The sequence below is a fragment of the Glandiceps talaboti genome, chromosome 17, assembly GCF_964340395.1.
Source record: "Glandiceps talaboti chromosome 17, keGlaTala1.1, whole genome shotgun sequence".
NCBI classification, from domain to species: Eukaryota; Metazoa; Hemichordata; class Enteropneusta; family Spengelidae; genus Glandiceps; species Glandiceps talaboti.
In genome coordinates, this window is record NC_135565.1 from 23,337,611 (window position 1) to 23,361,309 (window position 23,699).

At 35.7% G+C, this 23,699-nt stretch overlaps 1 protein-coding gene across 2 annotated transcripts in view; it reads right to left on the reverse strand.

Moving 5' to 3' along the window:
* Positions 1–3,127: 3,127 nt before the first annotated feature.
* LOC144447928 (serine/threonine-protein kinase 38-like) overlaps positions 3,128–23,699 on the reverse strand; it is a 33,111-nt gene continuing 12,539 nt past the window's right edge. For both annotated transcript variants that reach the window (XM_078138029.1, XM_078138030.1), the window contains exons 3-11: positions 13,123–13,168; positions 11,600–11,806; positions 10,861–10,984; positions 9,851–10,005; positions 9,224–9,326; positions 7,290–7,351; positions 6,265–6,506; positions 5,250–5,434; positions 3,128–4,694 (exon numbers count right to left, since the gene is read on the reverse strand). In XM_078138029.1, the coding sequence (XP_077994155.1) occupies positions 4,552–4,694; positions 5,250–5,434; positions 6,265–6,506; positions 7,290–7,351; positions 9,224–9,326; positions 9,851–10,005; positions 10,861–10,984; positions 11,600–11,806; positions 13,123–13,168 (1,267 nt within the window). In that variant the 3' untranslated portion in view covers positions 3,128–4,551. The remainder of the gene's footprint in view (positions 4,695–5,249; positions 5,435–6,264; positions 6,507–7,289; positions 7,352–9,223; positions 9,327–9,850; positions 10,006–10,860; positions 10,985–11,599; positions 11,807–13,122; positions 13,169–23,699) is intronic.

The window sequence follows — 23,699 nt, forward strand, 5'->3', positions numbered from 1 at the left end:
TTTGTAACTGTCTATTATTTGCACTGTGGATAATAGAAGCCAACACCCTAATGGGCTGAGATCGAATATCTCACACGAGATGGAGAATTATTGTCTTATACGAGCCACAGGCAAGTGTAAAACAATATTCTCCATCAATGACTGTCAGAAATTCCATCTTAGTCCATTAGTATGTGTGGGAATACTTTTCTTATGGCAAAAATAAACTTGAACTCAAACATTTGATAGAGAGTGTAGGTTTAAATCAATCCCATACTTGTCTGTAACTCTTAAGACTGCAAGGAAGTGATAAAAATAACTAACACCATCTCTACATCTGAAAGACTCTATGTCTAGCTGTCAACACAAAATAAAATTAATCTCCAAATATTTCATGTGAAGTTACTACTTCATTATGATGACTATTTTAAACCTAGTTTTTTTGCTGCATGAAAATGTTGGAGTTGAACTAGTTTTCAAAGACTACCCTTTGTACAATTATCATTGTGTTGATGTAGAGAAAAACAATTTACTATATGCATGTACATGTACATATAAGTATTTTTGTGTTTTTCATTCTCAATGAAGTGAAACTGTGTCAAATTATTCAATAAGCTGTTTTTCGTCTTGCGGCAGATCTAATGAGATCCTGCTTGAGCCACTGTATCCATAGCAACCACATGAGGGTGGTCAAACTGAAAGTGTCAAAGCTTAGCAACACTATTGTTCTCAACATCATCGCACATGGCCACGGCAAAAGTTTGACCACGATCACGTTTGATAACCACTATTGCGTGGCATATTTGAATATCTCGTGATATCTGCAACGAGATATAAAATCACATATTCTAGGCTTACAATATTACATTAGAACAGAGTCTTGTAATAGAGATTCCATTAACCAGTACAACAAAGTTGTGATGGTATCCTGATAATTATAAGCACGGTATCTTTCAGACCAGGAATAACAAACTTAAGTGGCCTTATTATACAACAAAGTTGTGATGGTGTCCTGATAGTTATAAACACGGTATCTTTCAGACCTAAAATAACAAACTTAAGTGGCCTTATTATACAACAAAGTTGTGATGGTGTCCTGATAGTTATAAACACGGTATCTTTCAGACCTAAAATAACAAACTTAAGTGGCCTTATTATACAACAAAGTTGTGATGGTGTCCTGATAGTTATAAACACGGTATCTTTCAGACCTAAAATAACAAACTTAAGTGGCCTTATTATACAAGCAATGTAACTACAGAATTTAGACAAGGATGGCAATAAATGAAACTGAACTGAAATGAAACAAAGATCTCTTTACTGTGTTCCCACACTGGTCGGTCTATGGCACCATGCACCTATACAAACTAACACAGATCTCATTATAAAGCACCCTCACACATCCTGTCTGCCATGTCATGTCCTGTGTAAACTAACAAGGTATTTTAAGAATGTATGAAGTCTTCAACTTATATGCCAATTGACTTAACTATTTCTATTTCAAATAATGTCAATCCATCTGTAACTATGAACCTTTGCTACCATCCACTGCCTAAACTTTAATATTCTGTGCCAATGTTTTTTAAATCAAGTAATTTTTACACACACACATAAGGCTTTTTTTTACAACTGAGATAAAAAGGTACCTAATAAATTAAACTTTGATTTTTTAAAAACAGATCTTTGGCTCTGTCTCTCTTCTTTAAGTTAAGAAATTGACCCTTTCTATAAATAGCCCCCTCTAGTGGTTGAGTGATATAGACTTTGTACCAACCAACATCAACATATGAATATTCAAACAAGTTGACTTTCCACCTATGACATCACAGCAAAACCATACCTAGATATAAAGAGCCCCCCTCTAGTGGTTCAATGATGTCGACTAGTGTAGCAAAATTGTCTCTAAGCAACAGATATAATGAATATTCAAACAAGTTGACCTTTCATCTATGACATCACTGCAAAACCATCCCTAGATATAAAGAGCCCCCTCTAGTGGTTCAGTGATGTCGACTAGCTTAGCAACTAATATAATGAATATTTCAACAAGTTGACCTTTCACCTATGACATCACTTCAACACCATCACTAGGTGGTGCTATACATAGAAAGTTGCAAATAATGTACAGTTAACACACATAGATATGTAATTTTGGCAACACAAGCACACAATGTGATAATTGATATTGCCCCCTTCCCACTAATGAGTTAATCCAACCAATCCAGCAAATTATCAAGTTGATGGACGATACCAAATATAATAGGGATGACAGTTAACGTTTTTTGTAATTTTTCTTCTTTACAAGTAAGGTGAAATTGAATAGAAATACATTATCTCTCACTTATGAATAACGAAAAAAAAAACCTCCATAACAACAAAAGTCATGCAAATTTATATAGCTGATGACAATATGGCTAAGTATTGTTGAAACAAAATCTTACAAATGGCATTTTTTGCCAATCTGAAGTCAAAACTATGGGTCTCTACCTGTCCCTCTCATCCCAATACATAAAATTTACCCCTATAAATCAGAATGAACTGACTCAAATTTGATTAAACAAGGCTTTATAAGACTGTCTCACTTTAGATGCTGTCAAAGAAAACGTACCCCCTATTATCAGAATGAACTGTCCCAAATTGAATAAATATGAATTTAAGGACTGGGGTCACAGGATGCTAAAACTTACTCCGAGGGCTGTAAAAACCCACTACAACACAAAACCAGGGCAGATAATTATTATATATTGTTAGATTTATCTTTTTGCTTGTCATTTGACCTAATTAAGTGATGTCATTGTGGTTATTTACCTAGGCAAGTCAGTACTGGCTACAGCGATAGTACAGGTTAACTGGACTAGTAAAACTTTGGCTCACTCTCACACTACTTACAACAAACTTACATTTCTGGAATCGGTGCAAATTTTATACCAAATAGCATACACCTCTAGAACTTTCATTACTGTTTTGAAAACTGGTATCAATTTGAAATTAAGTGGACCATCTTATGTTGATATGAAATAATACAGTATTATCTATCCCTTCAGTCTGTATGACACTACGTATCATGGCACATTATCAGGTGTCATTTCACATAGCTGAAAGCCTGGCATGACATGTCCTGCAACCTTACAAACTACCCCCCCCCCCCCCCCCCCCTCATTTTCAGAGTTGATTTGGATAATTGACGAGACACAACATCCTAACACTACATCTACAGTATTTGTTGAAAACTGTTGTGTTGTTGACACGTACATAGGACAACACTTTACACCCAAAACACACTGAACACACACCACAAGTAACATGCAACCCCCACCCCATCCCTGATGTCAATATTTTAGACTAAGTTGGCAAATGTTATTTGTACTTTGTACAGAACACACAATTTTGTTGTTGCTACTTTGGAAACATAGGATATTGCTGAATTTCAAAGAATCACGACAATACAAGCCAGTTCACCTAAAGCTGTTTACATGGCAATGTTTTCAAATCAAATTGCTAAAATTGTTTTCATTTTAATGTATTTTCATGTGTTTACACGATAGACTGACAAACATTTTTACACAGACTCCATTTGGAATGAAAATGGACCATTTTGAAAACAATCAATTTGTGCAGTATTTTCATGTGTGTTCTTGTCACCTCCGTGTAAACAGTACGTGCAAATACAACTAAATATTTGCATTTTCATTTGAAAACAGCATCATGTAAATAGGGCCTAAAACTGAAGTTGATAAGCAAAGTCATACCACCAAACATTACCATGATTGGAAACCATAAATCAGTGATCCATACATGCTATCAATGATCTTAATGTAACATGATAAAACCTGTAAAAGTTGAGATAAATCTCATACCAAATTATTTGTAAAAAGTAAACATCTGTTATTGCAACTACAAGATGAATATAAGGTGTACACTAATCAACAAATCTACTCATTTGCATTGATGATTGAGGTCAGAGGTGACCCAGAGTTCACAGGTCACTCAGTTCAGAACAAAGGTCAGAAGTGACACACAGTTTGGAACTGAGGTCAGAGGTGACTCTGATTTCAAACTGAGGTCATAGACGACTCACAGTTTACACTGAGGTCAAAGGTGACTCATTTAACACCGAGATCAAAGGTGACTCACAGCTAACACTGAGGTCAAAGCCGACTTACAGCTTACACTGAAATCAGAAGTGGCCCAGTTCAAAACTAAGGTCGTTGGTGACTCAGTTCAAAACTAAGGTCGTTGGTGACTCAGTTCAAAACTAAGGTCGTTGGTGACTTAGTTCAAACCTGGGTCACAGGTAACTCAGATGTCAAAACTGAGGTCAAAGAGACCAGAATTCCAGATACTGTAGCACAACAATTATTATAGTAAATTTAATATTCTATGAGATTCTGTACTTCAAATCCTCATCAAAGTCTTGTGTCTAACCTTTCAACCCATTACTACCCCTCTCATATTAGAATGAACTCTCTCACAATGGTAGAGATACAGTGGACTCTACCATAGTACAAACTAGATAGGGATGGTAGGATGGAAAGGCAAGAGACAAGGAGACTACTTCTTCCTTGATAACAGTCAACTTCGTTTCATAGCTGATGCTGGAATTGGCTGTCTAGATACTCCCCTCTGTGTCAGTCCCTCAAATCTCTTGAATGTATAGTTTATAAACACCCAGTCTTTGTATTTATGTTCTTCCCCTTCTTTGGGTGCTGGTGACACTGTAAGAAAAACGATTACGATTGTTGTCAACACTTGCTGCTTTAAACTGATAGGTTCATTGTTGTTTATACATGATGTGAGTTCAATGATGTGATATTGTCAAAGTTATACGTTGTTTACACATGGCGTGAGTTCAATGATGCAATATTGTCAAAGCTATACCTAACATTGCTTCCATGGTTTGAGTTCTGAGTCCATGAAATTATCAAAATTAGATGTGTCTAGTCTCACACTACTATATGTAGTGTGAGTTCAACATCTGGGAAAGCAGTATGATACAACAATTGCAGATATTACTATTTATGACTACTTACATGGTTTGAGTTCAACGTCTGGGAAATCAGTATGATACAACAATTGCAGATATTACTATTATGACTACTTACATGGTTTGAGTTCAACATCTGGGAAATCATCAGATATTACTATTATGACTACTTACATGGTTTGAGTTCAACGTCTGGGAAATCATCAGATATTACTATTATGACTACTTACATGGTTTGAGTTCAACATCTGGGAAATCATCAGATATTACTATTATGACTACTTACATGGTTTGAGTTCAACGTCTGGGAAATCATCAAAATTTGAAGTATCATCAAAACTCTTGACTTCAATGTGTATTGCAGCAGGACGTTCCCTAATATGCTCCCAGTCTATTCCTTCAAAGAATGGATGAGATTTGATCTCTTCCACTCCGTTAGCACCAATACGATGATCAGAATCACAGCAATATCTGTAATCAACAACACAAATAACATTACCTGATTACTCTTTGAAAGTACACTTAGGTTTCAAACCAGAAACAAGAATGTAATTTGATACAATGTTACCAAACAATGATACAATGTTACCAAATAATGATACAATGTTACCAAATAATGATACAATGATATCAAACAATGATACAATGTTACCAAATAATGACACAATGTTACCAAACAATGATACAATGTTATCAAACAATGACACAATGTTACCAAACAATGATACAATGTTACCAAACAATGATACCAAATAATGATACAATGTTACAAAATAATGATACAGTTACCAAACAATGATACAATGTTACCAAATAATGATACAATGTTACCAAACAGAGATGAATTTTCATTTGAAGACAAATACTACATTTTGTGTGTTATCATATACCCTGTATCATTTCCAATGTAATTCAATGGAGAGCGTGAACATCAAACTCCAGCAATAATTTTCCATACTGCCCTCCAGCACACTTTGCCCAAATATGGCAAGTGGCTTGCTCATCAATATCTGTTCACTCACTGATTTGGGGGTTAAATTCTTCATTATTTTTATGTTTGTGGAAATAAAATAATATTTCACTGTCAGTTTGTGTGGTTACGTGATGCAAATGATGTTTCTATGCCACTACATAGGATATGTAATAAAACCTTACTGCCTGGATATGAGTATTGCAAACCTTGGCAGTATGGCTTACAAGCCCTTCCACCATACAATCTTGGTCTGCAAAACGCATATCTGGGCAAACATTGATCGAGGTACTTTTAAAAAATTCATAATTCTCTTTCTATACCACCATACCTTCTAATGAGATCTCTGGCCTTCGTTGCTATGGGAACTTCAGGTGGGTAGACCAAAGTTTCTTTCCAGTTCATTACCTTCCTGTAGGTTTCCTGAGGACTCTCTGAACAAAATGGTGGATATCCTATCAACATTTCATACATGATGACACCTAGAGACCACCAATCACATGTCGTTGTATAGCCAGTCTGTAAAAACACTTCAGGTGCAATGTAGTCTGGTGTTCCTACTGTAGAATAGGCCTGGTCAAATGAAATAATTTACATACTCAGTTACTATTTCAGTGTGTTTTCCAAAATAATTTACATACTAAATTACTATTTCAGTGTGTTTTCCAAAATCATTTACATACTCAGTTACTATTTCGGTCTGTTTTCCAAAATACTTTACATACTCAGTTACTATTTCGGTGTGTTTTCCAAAATAATTTAAATACTAAATTACTATTTCAGTGTGTTTTCCAAAATCATTTACATACTCAGTTACTATTTCGGTCTGTTTTCCAAAATCATTTACATACTCAGTTACTATTTCGGTGTGTTTTCCAAAATAATTTACATACTCAGTTATTATTTCGGTCTGTTTTCCAAAATCATTTACATACTCAGTTACTATTTCAGTGTGCTTTCCACAATAATTTACATACTAAGTCACTATTTCGGTCTGTTTTCCAAAATAATTTACATACTCAGTTACTATTTCAGTGTGTTTTCCAAAATAATTTACATACAAAGTTACTTATATTTGTTACTGAGTCAGTTATAAATGTTACTGAGTCAGATCCCTTACCCCCACCCCATTACCGACAGTGCTGTGATTACAGTTGTTAAGATAATATCTTAATTTTGATTGTTGTCTGACAGGTCATGTCATTCCACCTCAACTGTAACAGTTTTAGATCTTTCATGGCTACTGACTGAGATAGTACAGAACAAGGTGTCATGTGTTACAAACTAGCGAGTGCTGACTGATAGAGCGGCATAACATATCATCTTATCATACAGACCAAACTCCACAAGACTTACCAATGCCCTCCTGTTCTTCTTCCAACTTTCAGCCATTCTTTTTGAGTCCATGGGTTTACTTGCTGTAATGACAAGACACAACAAATTACAAAATTTACCTCAAAGTCTCTCTTGTCATATATATACCTTTACAACAATTATACATGTATCATACACAAACCAAGATACTGTCTTTGAACAGAAAATATGGGTTATATACCCTGGTCATTCTACCCTGTGTCTACATTACCGGTTCTATGATGTTCGAAATATGAGGCAAATCATTCCAAATCATCATTTTTTTCTCCCAATTTTTCATGAACTCATGAATTATGCTTGAGTTGGGTAGGCATCAAGAGTTTGTCACTACTTCTGGTCACTAGAGATGAACTTACCAAAGTCACTAGAGATAAACTTACCAAAGTCACTAGAGATGAACTTACCAAAGTCACTAGAGATGAACTTACCAAAGTCACTAGAGATGAACTTACCAAAGTCACTAGAGATGAACTTACCAACGTCACTAGAGATGAACTTACCAAAGTCACTAGAGATGAACTTACCAAAGTCACTAGAGATGAACTTACCAACGTCACTAGAGATGAACTTACCAACGTCACTAGAGATAAACTTACCAAAGTCACTAGAGATGAACTTACCAAAGTCACTAGAGATGAACTTACCAACGTCACTAGAGATAAACTTGCCAACGTCACTAGAGATGAACTTGCCAACGTCACTAGAGATGAACTTACCAACGTCACTAGAGATGAACTTACCAAAGTCACTAGAGATAAACTTACCAAAGTCACTAGAGATGAACTTACCAAAGTCACTAGAGATAAACTTACCAAAGTCACTAGAGATGAACTTACCAAAGTCACTAGAGATGAACTTACCAAAGTCACTAGAGATAAACTTACCAAAGTCACTAGAGATGAACTTACCAAAGTCACTAGAGATGAACTTACCAAAGTCACTAGAGATAAACTTACCAAAGTCACTAGAGATGAACTTACCAAAGTCACTAGAGATGAACTTACCAAAGTCACTAGAGATGAACTTACCAAAGTCACTAGAGATGAACTTACCAAAGTCACTAGAGATGAACTTACCAAAGTCACTAGAGATGAACTTACCAAAGTCACTAGAGATCAACTTACCAAAGTCACTAGAGATCAACTTACCAACGTCACTAGAGATGAACTTACCAACGTCACTAGAGATGAACTTACCAACGTCACTAGAGATGAACTTACCAACGTCACTAGAGATGAACTTACCAACGTCACTAGAGATGAACTTACCAACGTCACTAGAGATGAACTTACCAACGTCACTAGAGATGAACTTACCAACGTCACTAGAGATGAACTTACCAAAGTCACTAGAGATGAACTTACCAAAGTCACTAGAGATGAACTTACCAAAGTCACTAGAGATGAACTTACCAAAGTCACTAGAGATGAACTTACCAAAGTCACTAGAGATGAACTTACCAAAGTCACTAGAGACGAACTTACCAAAGTCACTAGCGACGAACTTACCAAAGTCACTAGAGATGAACTTACCAAAGTCACTAGAGATGAACTTACCAAAGTCACTAGAGATGAACTTACCAAAGTCACTAGAGATAAACTTACCAAAGTCACTAGAGATAAACTTACCAAAGTCACTAGAGATAAACTTACCAAAGTCACTAGAGATGAACTTACCAAAGTCACTAGAGATGAACTTACCAAAGTCACTAGAGATAAACTTACCAAAGTCACTAGAGATGAACTTACCAAAGTCACTAGAGATAAACTTACCAAAGTCACTAGAGATGAACTTACCAAAGTCACTAGAGATAAACTTACCAACGTCACTAGAGATGAACTTACCAAAGTCACTAGAGATGAACTTACCAAAGTCACTAGAGATAAACTTACCAAAGTCACTAGAGATGAACTTACCAAAGTCACTAGGATGAGCCTGAGAAAGATCTCTGTAAAACTCTGTCCTGTGTGCTTTCTTCAACCCTGTACATAATCCAAAATCTGATAATTTGATATGACCCTGGTGAAGTAAACAACAACAACTTATTAATATAATTATGAAATGTTGATATCATAAAGTTAGTGACACTAACTCATTCAATAGCAAGGGGATACCATCTAATTTTAAAGGGAAACATTCAACAGCAAAGGGATATCTATGTTAAAAGGGAAACATTTCGGGCAACTGACTTTCATAAAAAACATGGAAAGGTTTGGTACATTCATTTCAATAAGAAGATAAGGTATACCAGTCCTGTAAGTAGTTTGATAAAAATTGACCCAACACTTTGAAACTTTTTGTTGACAGAGGATGCTTTGTTGCATAGCAACGATTCAAACCGAGAAATCTGTTATTATACAGATGGGTTGATGGGGCACAATCATGGTTCAAATCTTACTAATGGATTTTAGCCATTCAGAAACAAATGCCAGAAGTGACTCACAAACCTACAACTTGCAGATTCTAAACCAGCAACTGTAACCATTCAACCATCATGATGCAACTATGATGGTATGAAATAAATTGTATACATGATTACTTACTTTGCTGTCTAGAAGTAAATTATCTGGTTTGATATCTCGATGTATAAATCCTAATTTATGAATTGATGTAATGGCTAGTACTGTTTCAGCTATGTAAAACTGAGTGGCTTCTTCTGATAAAGTGTCTTTTTTCATGAGTAGTGTCATCATATCACCTGCAACAACACAATGTATGAAGTATTATGTAAGTAATGTCATCATAATATCACCTGTAACAATACAGTATATAGTTTATGTAAGTAGTGGTAGCTTGAACCTAGTACCACAGAATGTTAACCATAAATAGATGTGTGTGAATACACTGAACAGACAATAACATGGACAAGCACTGTCATTTTACATATATCAAAGGAACTAAACTAGGTAAGTTAAGTGATGATGCTGTAATGTGTGACTGTGCGTGTGTGTGTGTGTGTGTGTGTGTGTGTGTGTGTGTGTGTATGTGTGTGTGTGTGTGTGTGTGTGTGTGTGAATGAATGTGTGTGTGAATGTATAGGGGAAGGGTGTGTGAATGTGTGTGGGGGAAGGGTGTGTGAATGTGTGTGAATGAATAAATGAATTGTGTGTGTGTGAATGTGTAGGGGAAGGTTGTGTGTGTGAATGTGTGTGTGTGGGTGTGTGGGTGGGTGTGTATGTGTGTGTAAATGAATGTGTGTGTGAATTTATAGGGGAAGGGTGTGTGAATGTGTAAGTAGGAGAAGGGTGAGTGTGTGTGAATGTGTGTGTGTGTGTGTGGGGGGGGGGGGTGTACATGTATGTGTGTGCTGTATGATTGTATTTCTTGTGCAAAATACATAATTATTCACCCATCAAAAAGTATCATACATTTACATGCACTGTGTGAGGAGGTCAATATAGCCTTTACTATTATCAACATAACCATATGGTAATGATACAAAGGAAATTCATAAATGTATGCAGGGGACAGATGTACACCATAATGAGATATGCTGGCCACTAGAGGGCGCTATACTACTTGACCATGTACTATCGCCATGTCTGATACATACCTCCTGGCAGGAATTCCATAATTAGATAGAGATTCTGTGGATCTTGAAATGAATAATACATTTTCACAACCCAAGGATTGTCTGCTTCAACTAAAATATCTCTCTCTGCTCTTACATGGGCAACCTATAAGACAAAATATTGGAACACAATATTTTAATAACAACTTGATACTTAGATGAATATTCATAGTCTTCAAGTTCATTCTTGTACTTTTGATTGTACTGACACAAAAAAAAACCATGTCAAAATTTTAGTTTGTACTGATACAAAAAAAAACATGTCAATATTGTAGGGGTATACTTGTACTGCTACAACTTTCAAACTAATTGTATACAAATCCAATGGAGAGGAACAGTGCCTTCAAGTAAATTCTCTATTAAACCCAATCTGGCATACCAGTACCACGAACACACACAATTTATGATAAATGTAGATGTAGAAGACATATTCTATTCTAAACTAGTTTGACATACATGTACATGGACACACACAATTTCTTGTCACACACACCAACATTTGTGTTCATACACTCCTTAATGTGAGGTGACTGACAAGAAACACCATTTATTATCATTTTGCCCCAAAACAAATAATTAAATTTTTTTATGATTTGAGGGAAAACTGACAAGTACATTGCTGAGGAGACACCAATGCATTATCAACGAAGTAACAATAGATAAAATTCTACATTACCTGTTCTCTTTCAATAAAGTAACAATAGATAAAATTCTACATTACCTGTTCTCTTTCATGCATATCAGCTTTCCTGAGTATTTTCATGGCATATATGTGACCAGTATCTTTCTTCTGAACTAGTCTTACTTCACCAAAAGCACCTCGACCAATCACCTTCAATGATTCAAAATCATCTACTCCTAGTCGTGACCTCTTCAACCTAAGGAACTCTGTTTCCTTTTGTGCATGCTGAGTTCTTCTTTCTCGTTTCTAAAATTGTAAAGAATCCAAGTAAGTATGGTTATATTTGCATATCATTTTAGAGTCCATCTGTGATATATACATACTTCTATCACCTTGACCTGACTGTTTGTGTATATTGCAAACTCCTCTCTCTCATTTCTGAGATTTTGAGAATCAAAATTAATATATCTATATTTTCATATCATTTTAAAAATCTACCACCTTGACCTAAGAATGAAATTCAAAGGTCACAATATATTATATATATATGTAATAGCCTAATAGCTCGCGAAGCAGCCGTGTTGCGGCTCAATGACCAGTAAGTACTCATGTACATCCTACATGTATGTACTATGCAATGTTTTTTGGTGGTTTACCAAAGGATGCATTGTGGTGCAATGACTACACATGCGCATTCTATATACATTTGTACATGTACTATGTGCATTCTCCATGTGGAGGGCGCTATCTACAATATCACTGTGAGGCAGCCGGTCACAAATGAATCTACCCTGTGCGAGCTAATGGGCTTTGCCTAGTTATGATATCAGCTACATGTAAGTATTGAAAGTTGGGCTAAGTCTGAGATATATATACATTCCCTCCCCCCCCCCCCCTCCCCCCTCCATAAACCTAATTTGTAACCCTGTCTTCAGGTAGGTCCAATATTCTACATTTACCGTTGTCTAATGTTAAGTTGGAGGCACTACCTTGATTTGGTAGAGTATGTTTGGTGTAATGAGTTGGGTGGGCCAGGGATAGCAACAAAGGAAAGATCTACAAATGTACACTTACACATACCCTCTTATAACATAATTAGTACTACCAACTGTCAAAGACAAACTAGATTGTGTCAAGCTAAAGTATACATTGGGAGTTGGGAAGGCCAGGGGTAGCAACAAAGTAAAGATCTACAAATGTACACTTACACATACCCTCTTATAACATAATTAGTACTACCAACTGTCAAAGACAAACTAGATTGTGTCAAGCTAAACTATATATTGGGAGTTGGGAGGGCCAGGGGTAGCAACAAAGTAAAGATCTACAAATGTACACTTACACATACCCTCTTATAACATAATTAGTACTACCAACTGTCAAAGACAAACTAGATTGTGTCAAGCTAAACTATATATTGGGAGTTGGGAGGGCCAGGGGTAGCAACAAAGGAAAGATCTACAAATGTACACTTACACATACCCTCTTATAACATAATTAGTACTACCAACTGTCAAAGACAAATTAGATTGTGTCAAGCTAACACTATACATTATCATTATTTATGTGTATGCTATCAAATGTGAAAAGACAGACAATCCATAAAATATTAGCTACATTACCTCTTCATCTGTAAGTTCTGCTATTGAGTTTTCTAATAATCTTTGTCTGAAAACAGAAAAAGAAAAAAATAATTCCATTATTCACATGATGTACAAATTATTAACAAAATAACAATATGCATAAATTTGTTTTATTAAAAGTGAGATTGAGAACTGCTCAAACTAGTCATTTCAACCCTGGGGCCTGGCATTTGCATTTGGAATGAAACACACCTTGTGACTGGCTAATATATGTTGGAAATCTGACCATAGTTTTCTTTTGACCAATGAGAATGTACCTAGCATATGTACCTATCAAAAGTATATATTCTTTTAGATTGCGTCCACACGCTGCCACAAGACACATTAATAAAATATTAACAGTGTTCTAAAATGTTTTTTTCCCTTTTTTCTCTTGAAGTGTACATAATTAAAATTAAAACTATAAAATTATTCTTTATATTACTGTACATTAAATCATATTAACCACATTATTTTTTGTTTTATGTGGTGTAATTTCTCCACCTATATAAACAAATAAAGTAGCCACATTTATGTGGATATAGACCACAGAGTTAGTAAGGTCATGGAAACCTGTTTATGTTGTAGTAGAGTTGCCAGTCAATGTGACCCATACTGTCAACTTTATCTCACAATTTATTGGTGTATACCTCCTTATCTTAACAAGTGTGTATTTTCTGTACAAACACTACACAGGGTACTTTTGGCACAAACACTACACAGGGTACATATGACACAGTACAAATGTAGTTCTGTCAAGGACATTGTCTTATTGTATATGTGGCCTGGAATCCAGGATAGCTACAGGACATTTCACATACATCAGCACACAAACATTATGCAGTGTGCCTCTAATCATAGTCAAATTTTGTTATTGTGAGTCCAAATGAAGAAAGACTGGCATTTCTTGTGAGTCACCGCATAGTAAGTGATAGGGGAACACCAAATATCTGTGCGTCACTAGAAACTGTGTGCATCAGTGGCACATCAAATTGACTTAGAGGGCACGCTGGTTGTATTCTTTACATGTACATTGTACAGTAGAACATAACAACATGAATGCCATGCTAAATGTAAAATATTACAATGAGTATTCTACCTAAACAGGGTAACAAGGACACCAAACTTTCTCTGCGATGCTTTGATTAAATGAAAAGAATATTCTAAATCTGTTCATTTATACCAAAATGGTATAAAACAGCAAACCAGAGAATGTATCATTGTATGCTGTCTACATGGCCTTTCATTTCATTTCATTTCACAAAGTATAAGTAACTAGTAACTATAGTCTGGATCCCAACTGTGGTAAACCTTCCAGGGTCTTACAAGCTTTGACTAAACACAGTGGGTACGATGGGGACAGCGTTAACCTTCCAGGGTCTTACAAGCTTTGACTAAACACAGTGGGTACGATGGGGACAGCGTTAACCTTCCAGGCTCTTACACTTTTTGGCTAAGCACAGCGGGTACAACAGGGTTACATCGTCACAACTATGTATACCTGACAGTGTTAACCTTCCAGGGTCTTACAAGCTTTGGCTAACCACAGCAGGTATGACACGGTCACTTTGTGACAACTAAAGATATCAGTATATGTATTTTAGTGCTAACCTTCCAGGACCTTAAAAGCTGTGGATAAACAAAGTGCCATCTAGCTGTACTGTGTATAGAGGTCATTTCAGGTCATGAAATGTTCTTGTAATACTGTTTGTTTGATTTATTTTAATCAGAGATATAAACACAGATAACAAATGTTTAAGTTGGCCTTGAAAAATCTCCAGACAGTAATTTGGGTAAAATTCCAAAATACACCAATCAAATTAGTACTATATTTGTCATGTTATATTCTCAATGGCCATCTTTTTTAGGCTGATAGGGTAAATTCAGACATTTAGAAACTATGGCATGTTATCAACTTTAAATGGGCCTTAACAATAAACTTGTCAGTTGTAATGAACCCGAGTAAAATACCTGGGGACCTCAGGTTGATTTTACTACTCAGCTGATTTAAAATACCATATCATTCTACCCATGTACATCATTCCTACAAGTACCTGTAGTTTCTCCATATTAGATAAAACAGCTGTACATGTATTATACATGTCCTTCACACTTTAGGCCTCTCTCACTCACAAACAAGCTTTTATTGTAAATTGTCAACATTATTCATTGGTATATCTGAGTACAAAGGCATAAAAAGCCTAGCTAACGTCAGCTACCATCACAAAGCAACCCTTGACATTTTATAACATATAAAGACAACTTCCTGTTCTGTCCATACATGTAGTCCATATGGAAAGTCCCTCATTGTCATCCTACAACATGTACATGTACTACACCACCCTGATCATTAGAAGTTTGGACCATATTGGCAGTTCAATATTTTACACAAAACCAAAGGGTCAGAGATCATCTTATATCCTGTTTTTGCTTGAATTTCCTTAAATTAACTTTCCAGTTCAAAATGCTGGTTTGATTCAATTGTCATGTGTACGGTTATCATGGTATAGATTCTAAAATGTGTACGGTTATCATGGCATAGATTGTGTACGGTTATCACGGCATATATTCTGTACGGTTATCACGGCATAGATTCTGTACAGTTATCATGGCATATATTCTGTACAGTTATCACGGCATAGATTCTAATTGTCATACTGTGTACGGTTATCACGGCATAGATTCTGTACATTTATCATGGTATAGATTCTAAAAAGTATCAAATATTAAATACAAAATGTATGAATGAAAGAATTACAGAAATTCACAATTCAACAATTACAAATAATTATGTATAAATATTTACTACAGCTTCTAGTTTACATATAAAATATTTTTGTATGTGTAGTTGTAAAAATACTTGGTAAAAACCTTTTCACAATATAAATATTTATTTCACATTCGTTCTTATCAAAATTAATCTGGGATTAAAAATTACAGTGGTCTGAGTTGATGAACTCTAAACAATTTCTTGTCAGACTAGATTTAAAATAACTAGTTTTTGGTCAGACTGCATCATGTAGATTTAATTTTAAAATCATGTTATAATATTACATGTAGTCTGTTGAATGGGTGAAAAATACATATAGCTACATTTTATTTAATATATATTTTTTATTTTACAGTTTTTATTTTGTGTGGTCATTGTGTTGTCGATGATTAATAAAAACTTAATTACCATATCAGAATTAGTACTAATAGTAGAAATACAAATTATGACTATATACATTTTTATTTTACAGTTTTTATTTTGTGTGGTGATTGTGTTGTCAATGATTGATAAAAACTTAATAACCATATCAGAATTAGTACTAATAGTAGAAATACAAATTATGACTATATACATTTTTATTACGAATACTTTGACATAAAACCTTTAGACCCAATGGCTTATTATTAGTTTTTATTTGATATACATGTACGATAATCAGTCATTATCACCTGTATAACCAGCATATGTAAATTTCCTGTACTATATAAGTATGATTAATAATTCAATATTTTGCTATAATTATGATGTAAATTTCATAACACTAAGAATAAATACCTGCTGGTATACATGACTAGTTTAAAACATGGCACTGTCAACCATATGCTAATCAATTTGTTTAAAGATCAATGAAAGTAAGGGTTAGGGATTTTTACAGATATTTCATTTTCTTTAATGAAATTAAGAAGAGGAAACATACATGTATGCCTTTACTGTAAATGTAACCCAGGAAGGTGTTTCAGTGAATGTTTTAGGACTATCTCATATAAAATTGAAAGAATAGTACCATTTCAAATGTCAACAATACATTTGCACATTATATATTAATTTGTACATGTATGGATGGAAAGATGTTGAAATGAAAATGAAAACAGAGGCATATCTTGGTGTGTGCTCAAGGTGTAGAGAGCTTCTTGAGATAATAACACCAAGACAAGTCTCTGGGTGTAGAGAGCTTCTTGAGATAATAACACCAAGACAAGTCTCTGGGTGTAGAGAGCTTCTTAAGATAGTAACACCAAGACAAGTCTCTGGGTGTAGAGAGCTTTTTGAAATAATAACACCAAGACAAGTCATTCATGGTATTCACACATCATGGACATCTGTCTTATTATTAGATAACTTTTTATAATGCTGATTACTAATACTAGTAATACTTGGCATGAATGTCAAATATTTCCTACACCAAGAAACATTTATTTTGAGTCACAGACACCTGGTAAACACAGTGATTCATAGTTTTGCAGAGGAAGTATAACATCTTGAAAAGTACATATATGTACATAATATTGACTTTGTGGTCACTTCAATCAGATCAAACAATTACACTGTACTTGCAATGATTGACCAGTGACCACCACACCTGTATACATTTTTGTTTGTTTGATCTGTTAGGCATGTCAAGTTAATTGTTGATTTGACCTCCTTGGAGTGCAGTGACTGACCAACTCTACCATCATGGTGACCTTTGACCTAAGATAGGTTCCACTACATTTATACTATCTTGTTCTTTCCAACACACAACATAGATACAATGTATATGTGTATTTTAGCATACTATATCATTATATGTTGTCTTTGGTTAATGCCAGATAACGTAATATTTAGAATGTAATTATTCAATTTATTCTTTTGAGAATTTATTCCAAATATTAAGTGACCTGGCATTCACATTGTTGTCTTGTTCTATTAATAATAATTTATTGTCCAACTCAATGGAAATTTGTCTTGGTTACACAGACTCGCAGAAAAATATCGACACACATTACATTCAAAGTAAGGTACAAAAAGTGGCAAATGCACACAACAAAGACAACATTAAAGGCATTACGTACACTGTACTAGATCACCACATGTCTATCTTGTACATGCTTGGTTAAGCATCCTGATAGCGGAAGGCACAAATGTATTGCCGAATCTATCGGTGCGACATCGAATTGAGCGGTATCTGCTGCCGGACCTTGTCTTAATGAAATTACAGTTCAGTGGATGAGTTTTATCAGCCAGGATGAGTGCGGCTTTGTTTTCACTAGATTTAGCAAATAGTTCACTCACACTGGGCACAGGTACTCCTACAATTTTCCTTGCTTGATTAATAACTCGATCTATTTGATTTAAACTAGACATAGTGATACTACCACCCCAGCAAGAAATACAATATCCTATGATTGACTCAATGGTAGATTTATAGAACATATGCAGAATTTTGCTAGATACACCAAACCTACGCAATTTGCGTAGAAAATACATTCTTTGTTGGCATTTACGGGTTAGTACACATGCATGTTCACCCCAGGTAAGAGTGTTCGATAAAGACATACCAAGATATCTGTAGCTATTAACCCTTCCTACGTTCCCCCCCTTGATCTCAAGCATTGTGGGTTCTGAAGTATTCCTCCGAAAATCTATAATCATTTCCTTTGTTTTATTCACATTTAGGATCAAGTTATTATTGTCACACCAGGTCACTAGTCTATCCACTTCTTCTCTATCAGTTGTGTCTCGATTCGCTGTAATAAGTCCTACCAGGGCTTTGTCATCGGCAAATTTATAGAGCTTGTCGTTGCTGTTTGTATTTATTGGATTGCAATCGGATGTAAATATGGTAAATAGGGATGGAGAAATAACGGAGCCTTGTGGTGAGCCAGTGTTCGTCATTCGGCTACCCGAGCTTGTTGAGTTCACTTTAACAAACTGCATACGCCTGGTCAGAAAGTCTGCCACCCACCGGATTAATTGTTGGTTTACAGCCATATTCCTCAACTTCCTGATTAGCAAGTTGGGGGAGATGGTGTTGAACGCACTCGAAAAGTCCACGAATAGTACCCGAACCGAAGTATTACTAGCATCCAGATGCTGGGTTATTGTATGTAGAATGGACAGAACTGCATCCTCTGTACTCCTGTGTTGGCGATATGCAAACTGCAGTGGATCCTGGTATAACGATGTCTGAGAAACAAGATATTTCAGCAGAATCCGTTCAAGGCATTTCATGGGTATGGAAGTCAGTGCTACTGGCCTGAAGTCATTGTTCTTTGTTGGCCTTGGAATTTTCGGGATAGGGATGATACAACTTTTCTTCCAGTAGTGAGGGACGGTGTGAGTATCGATCGACAATTGAAAGAGTCTAGAAAAGATAGGCGCTAATTGTGTACAGCATTCTTTAAGAAGTTTGCCTGTGATATTATCAGGGCCTGCGGTTTTACGAACATTAAGACTCTTAAACTGTTTGACCACTTATTGATGGCCAACATGTATGTGTGTATTTCAGCTGTGGATTAAAATCTTGGTATGAATGCAATTGTCTGGTAGAGCTATAGAAAAAGTTGGTACAGAACAAAACAATGATCCCATGGATAATAGTAGTCTTACAAATGAATATGATATGAATGGATAGAACCCTTGGGTAAGATTTGATTATGCCCCATGTCAACCTATCTGTACAATTGGGACCTGGTATTGTAGTTGGATAGAGGTTGCAATATAGAGGATCTTAACCTATGACCTGAATAACCCCAGCACTATACTGGAACCTGGTAGGATAGAGATTGCAATGTGAATGCTTTAATCCTATGCACTTATAATGGCTGCAATGGACTATAAGGGAACTCAAGAAGTATAAAGGATGTTGTGCCACTATGGATCTGTGCCACGGATAATAACTGTGAAGTGTCTTATGCAGAGTGGGAAAGTGTATATGATATGGTGCAATTCTAGGTTGAAATGTTGTTAGCACCTGGGACTATATATTGATTGTGAGTCTAATGTCTTTCTTTCTTGTTTACAAATTACAGACGAGGTTGGCGATGATTTCCTTCTTACTAATACTATATACTATAGATAACTGTACCAGGTACAAATGTACTAAAGGTCTTTGACCACCCTTTCAACTCTAGTACAATGTATGTACATGTACTTTGCTTCCAGTTTGTTTCATAGTTAATGGTCAGTCGTCTTGGTAGTAAATAATGGAATAAACACCCTACAGCCACATAAAGAGATTAAAGAATATGTGTGATGACTTCCTTCCCCATTGTTGTACAGATAACAATAGACATATTGTTGTACAGATAACAATAGAGATACTAAATAATACTAAAGATAACAAGATATTAGGCACAAATATTTTTCTTTTTCTATTTCCATGAAATTAATATTTATTAAATACAACATTTGCAAAACTGAGACATTACGCGGATATGGAGTGAACAATAACCAGAAATATTACTTTCCTTTGCTGATCTGAAGATTTAAATATGATTAAAATTTAGATGTGAAAAGAGCTGTCTCACAGAGTTGATCAGAACAAAAGAAAACTGATAACCTAACCATTATGGTTCCACTAATACAAGAACCTGGGATTGAATTATGGGCCTTTAAGGTTAAGTATAACTCTGACTATATGTGTGTTAGTACATTTTACCCAAATGTTATGATATGACACAATATGGGGGTGGGGTGATAATTGTCTACCCTTTCTTTGTCCATAAATTACTACATACACACAAAGTGTGAATTTATTTTCTTTGGGTGGAACTTACATTTAATGTACAAATACAATTTTGAAATTAAAATAAAAGGGGTTGACTGGTAGTGGGTTTCTAAACGATCCCTTCTGTCAGCCAAACATGTGACTGATCTATTTATAGTACAACAAGGTGATCAGACCAGTAAAGCATACATCAACTCCACCCATATACTACACAATATACAAACACATAATTGCTAGGTTAGTCATTATGAATACCTGGGTACACACATGACAAATTGACACTTGGTTGTTATATCTCAAATAGTTCTATAATGGTGACAGAATCACCAATAGATAGATATATCTACAGCTTTACCATGTAAATACATTGTATAGGAATTAAAGAATGAGTCATTGAATAAACAAATTAAGTTTTTATTTCACTGTGATGGCTGATATCTACATGAAGATAAAGTTTAATAACAACCAATCTCAAGGTTGGTTAGTGTATACTACAACTCACTGTCAGTGTCACTGTCAGCTGACCTATTAAACCAGCCTAGAGTGTGCAATTCTCCTTTATGTGTTGGAGAGTTTCATTGTACAATGTTGTGTACTGTTGGTTAGTGTACCACTACAGCTGAGGCTATTAAACCAATGTGCAATTCACCTTTATGTTGTATATCAAGGTTTATTGGCCAGGTGCCATTTTGCAACGATGTAGGATGGAGTAGTGACCCTCAGTGACATTACATACATGTACATGCATGTACAGTGTGTATGGGCTGACATAGGGTTCCATCAATTGTGTTTACAGACCAGGAAGGTATCAACAATACTGTACTAGTGAACACTGACCCACGTTTCCAGTGTTCAACTCACCTTCATGTATATCACGGTTTATTGGCCAGGTGCCACAATTTAGGATGGAGTGGTGACCTGTCCTAAAATATTACATGTACATGTACAGTGTGTATAGGGCTGACGTACATTACAAGCTGTATTTCCATCTATTCAGTGCAGTGTCTTTGATCTCAGTAATTCAGACCAATATTGTGTATTCCTTGTAGTACATGAACAAGGTATTGACTTACAATATCAAACCATTCTAGAGTATTTAATTCACCAGGACCTTCATGTATATTAAAGTTTATTGGCCAGGCACCACAATTTAAGATGGTGGGATGATCTGTCCTATGGGCTGACATAGGTTGCCTTCAATACTGTAGTCCAGGAAGGTCTCTGCAATACCAAATTAACATGTATATTCCTAGCGGTTCAATGTGTTGAGCTATTAAAGCATATCCTAGAGCAGTCCTATTTACCTATATATCAAGTAGTGTTCATTGGCCAGGTGCCACAATTATGATCTGTCCTTCATAACACTGTACTATACATTTAGTGTATGGACTGACATTAGTTACAATACATGTCGTCATTTTTTACGATCACTCTCTCTCTCTCCATGGTGAGATAATCACAACAAACATACATGTAGCTTAACAAGACTAGGTTTACATCGAGTTCCATTGATTGTGTTCTGTTTACAGACCAGGAAGGTCTCGGCAATACCAACCCGAAGAGTTGTATTCCTTCTACAAAATGTACATATAGTTCAAGATGACGATGTACATGTACATGTACTTCAAGGTATTGCAGAGATTGTTCTTGTCTGCAAAAGGACCACACAGTACACTATTATTAATTGGACACTGATATAATGACATACATGTATACATAACATATTATGACACAATGTCTTGGAGATCAGGAAATACTCTGTTATCTGTACATGTGATGACTTCTGTGAACAGGAAATGAATACATGTGACATGTCATTCTACATGAATCACACCTGACAGATGGTTTTGTAGATTCTATCTACATGTATTACTAGACGTGGGTGATGTCAACCAAGACATGATGAATAATTACATTATACACCACATTTCCCATTGGCGGAATAATCATTGAAAAAATCATAAATGTTTAAAATAAATCTAAAATCTAAATATTCAAATCAAAATACCTCACAAAATGAGAATGACACTGAGTTAAACTTAAGGCTCAGTTGTGGGAAAAGTTGTCTGTAAGACTACAAAGTTGGTCCTGAACAAAAGAAAAATCCCAATGAATCTGTATGGTTTCATTCATACCTTTACACTGAGATTGTGTCTATACATCAGGTATGGTTTCATTCATAACTTTACACTGAGATTGTGACTATATACCAGTGGGGTTTCATTCATACCTTTACACTGAGATTGTGTCTATACATCAGGTATGGTTTCATTCATACCTTTACACTGAGATTCTGGCTATATACCAGGTATGGTTTCATTCATACCTTTACACTGAGATTCTGGCTATATACCAGGTATGGTTTCATTCATACCTTTACACTGAGATTGTGTCTATACATCAGGTATGGTTTCATTCATACCTTTACACTGAGATTCTGGCTATATACCAGGTATGGTTTCTTTCACACCTTTACACTGAGATTCTGGCTATACATCAGATTCAATCATTTCCCTTCAACAGAATAATGATTTTTTTTTATAATCTGTGATTCAACGAGAAATACATTTTATTACTGGGTTTAACTATGACTAAACAAAGTTCAGAGGTCAGATGAACAGACAGCATGTCTACACACCAATGACATGTGCCTACATCACAGGGGAGGCAACAACACAAGTCATGTGACTACATCACATGGGAGGCAACAACACAAGTCATGTGCCTACACCACAAAGAAACATAACAACAGAAGACTGCCTACATCACAGGGGAGGCAACAACACAAGTCATGTGACTACATCACATGGGAGGCAACAACACAAGTCATGTGCCCACACCACAAAGAAACATGACAACAGAAGACTGCCTACATCACAGGGGAGAAAACAACAGAGGTCATGTGACTACATCACAGGGGAGGCAACAACACAAGTCATGTGCCTACACCACAAAGAAACATGACAACAGAAGACTGCCTACATCACAGGGGAGAAAACAACAGAGGTCATGTGACTACATCACAGGGGAGGCAACAACACAAGTCATGTGCCTACACCACATGGGAGGCAACAACACAAGTCATGTGCCTACACC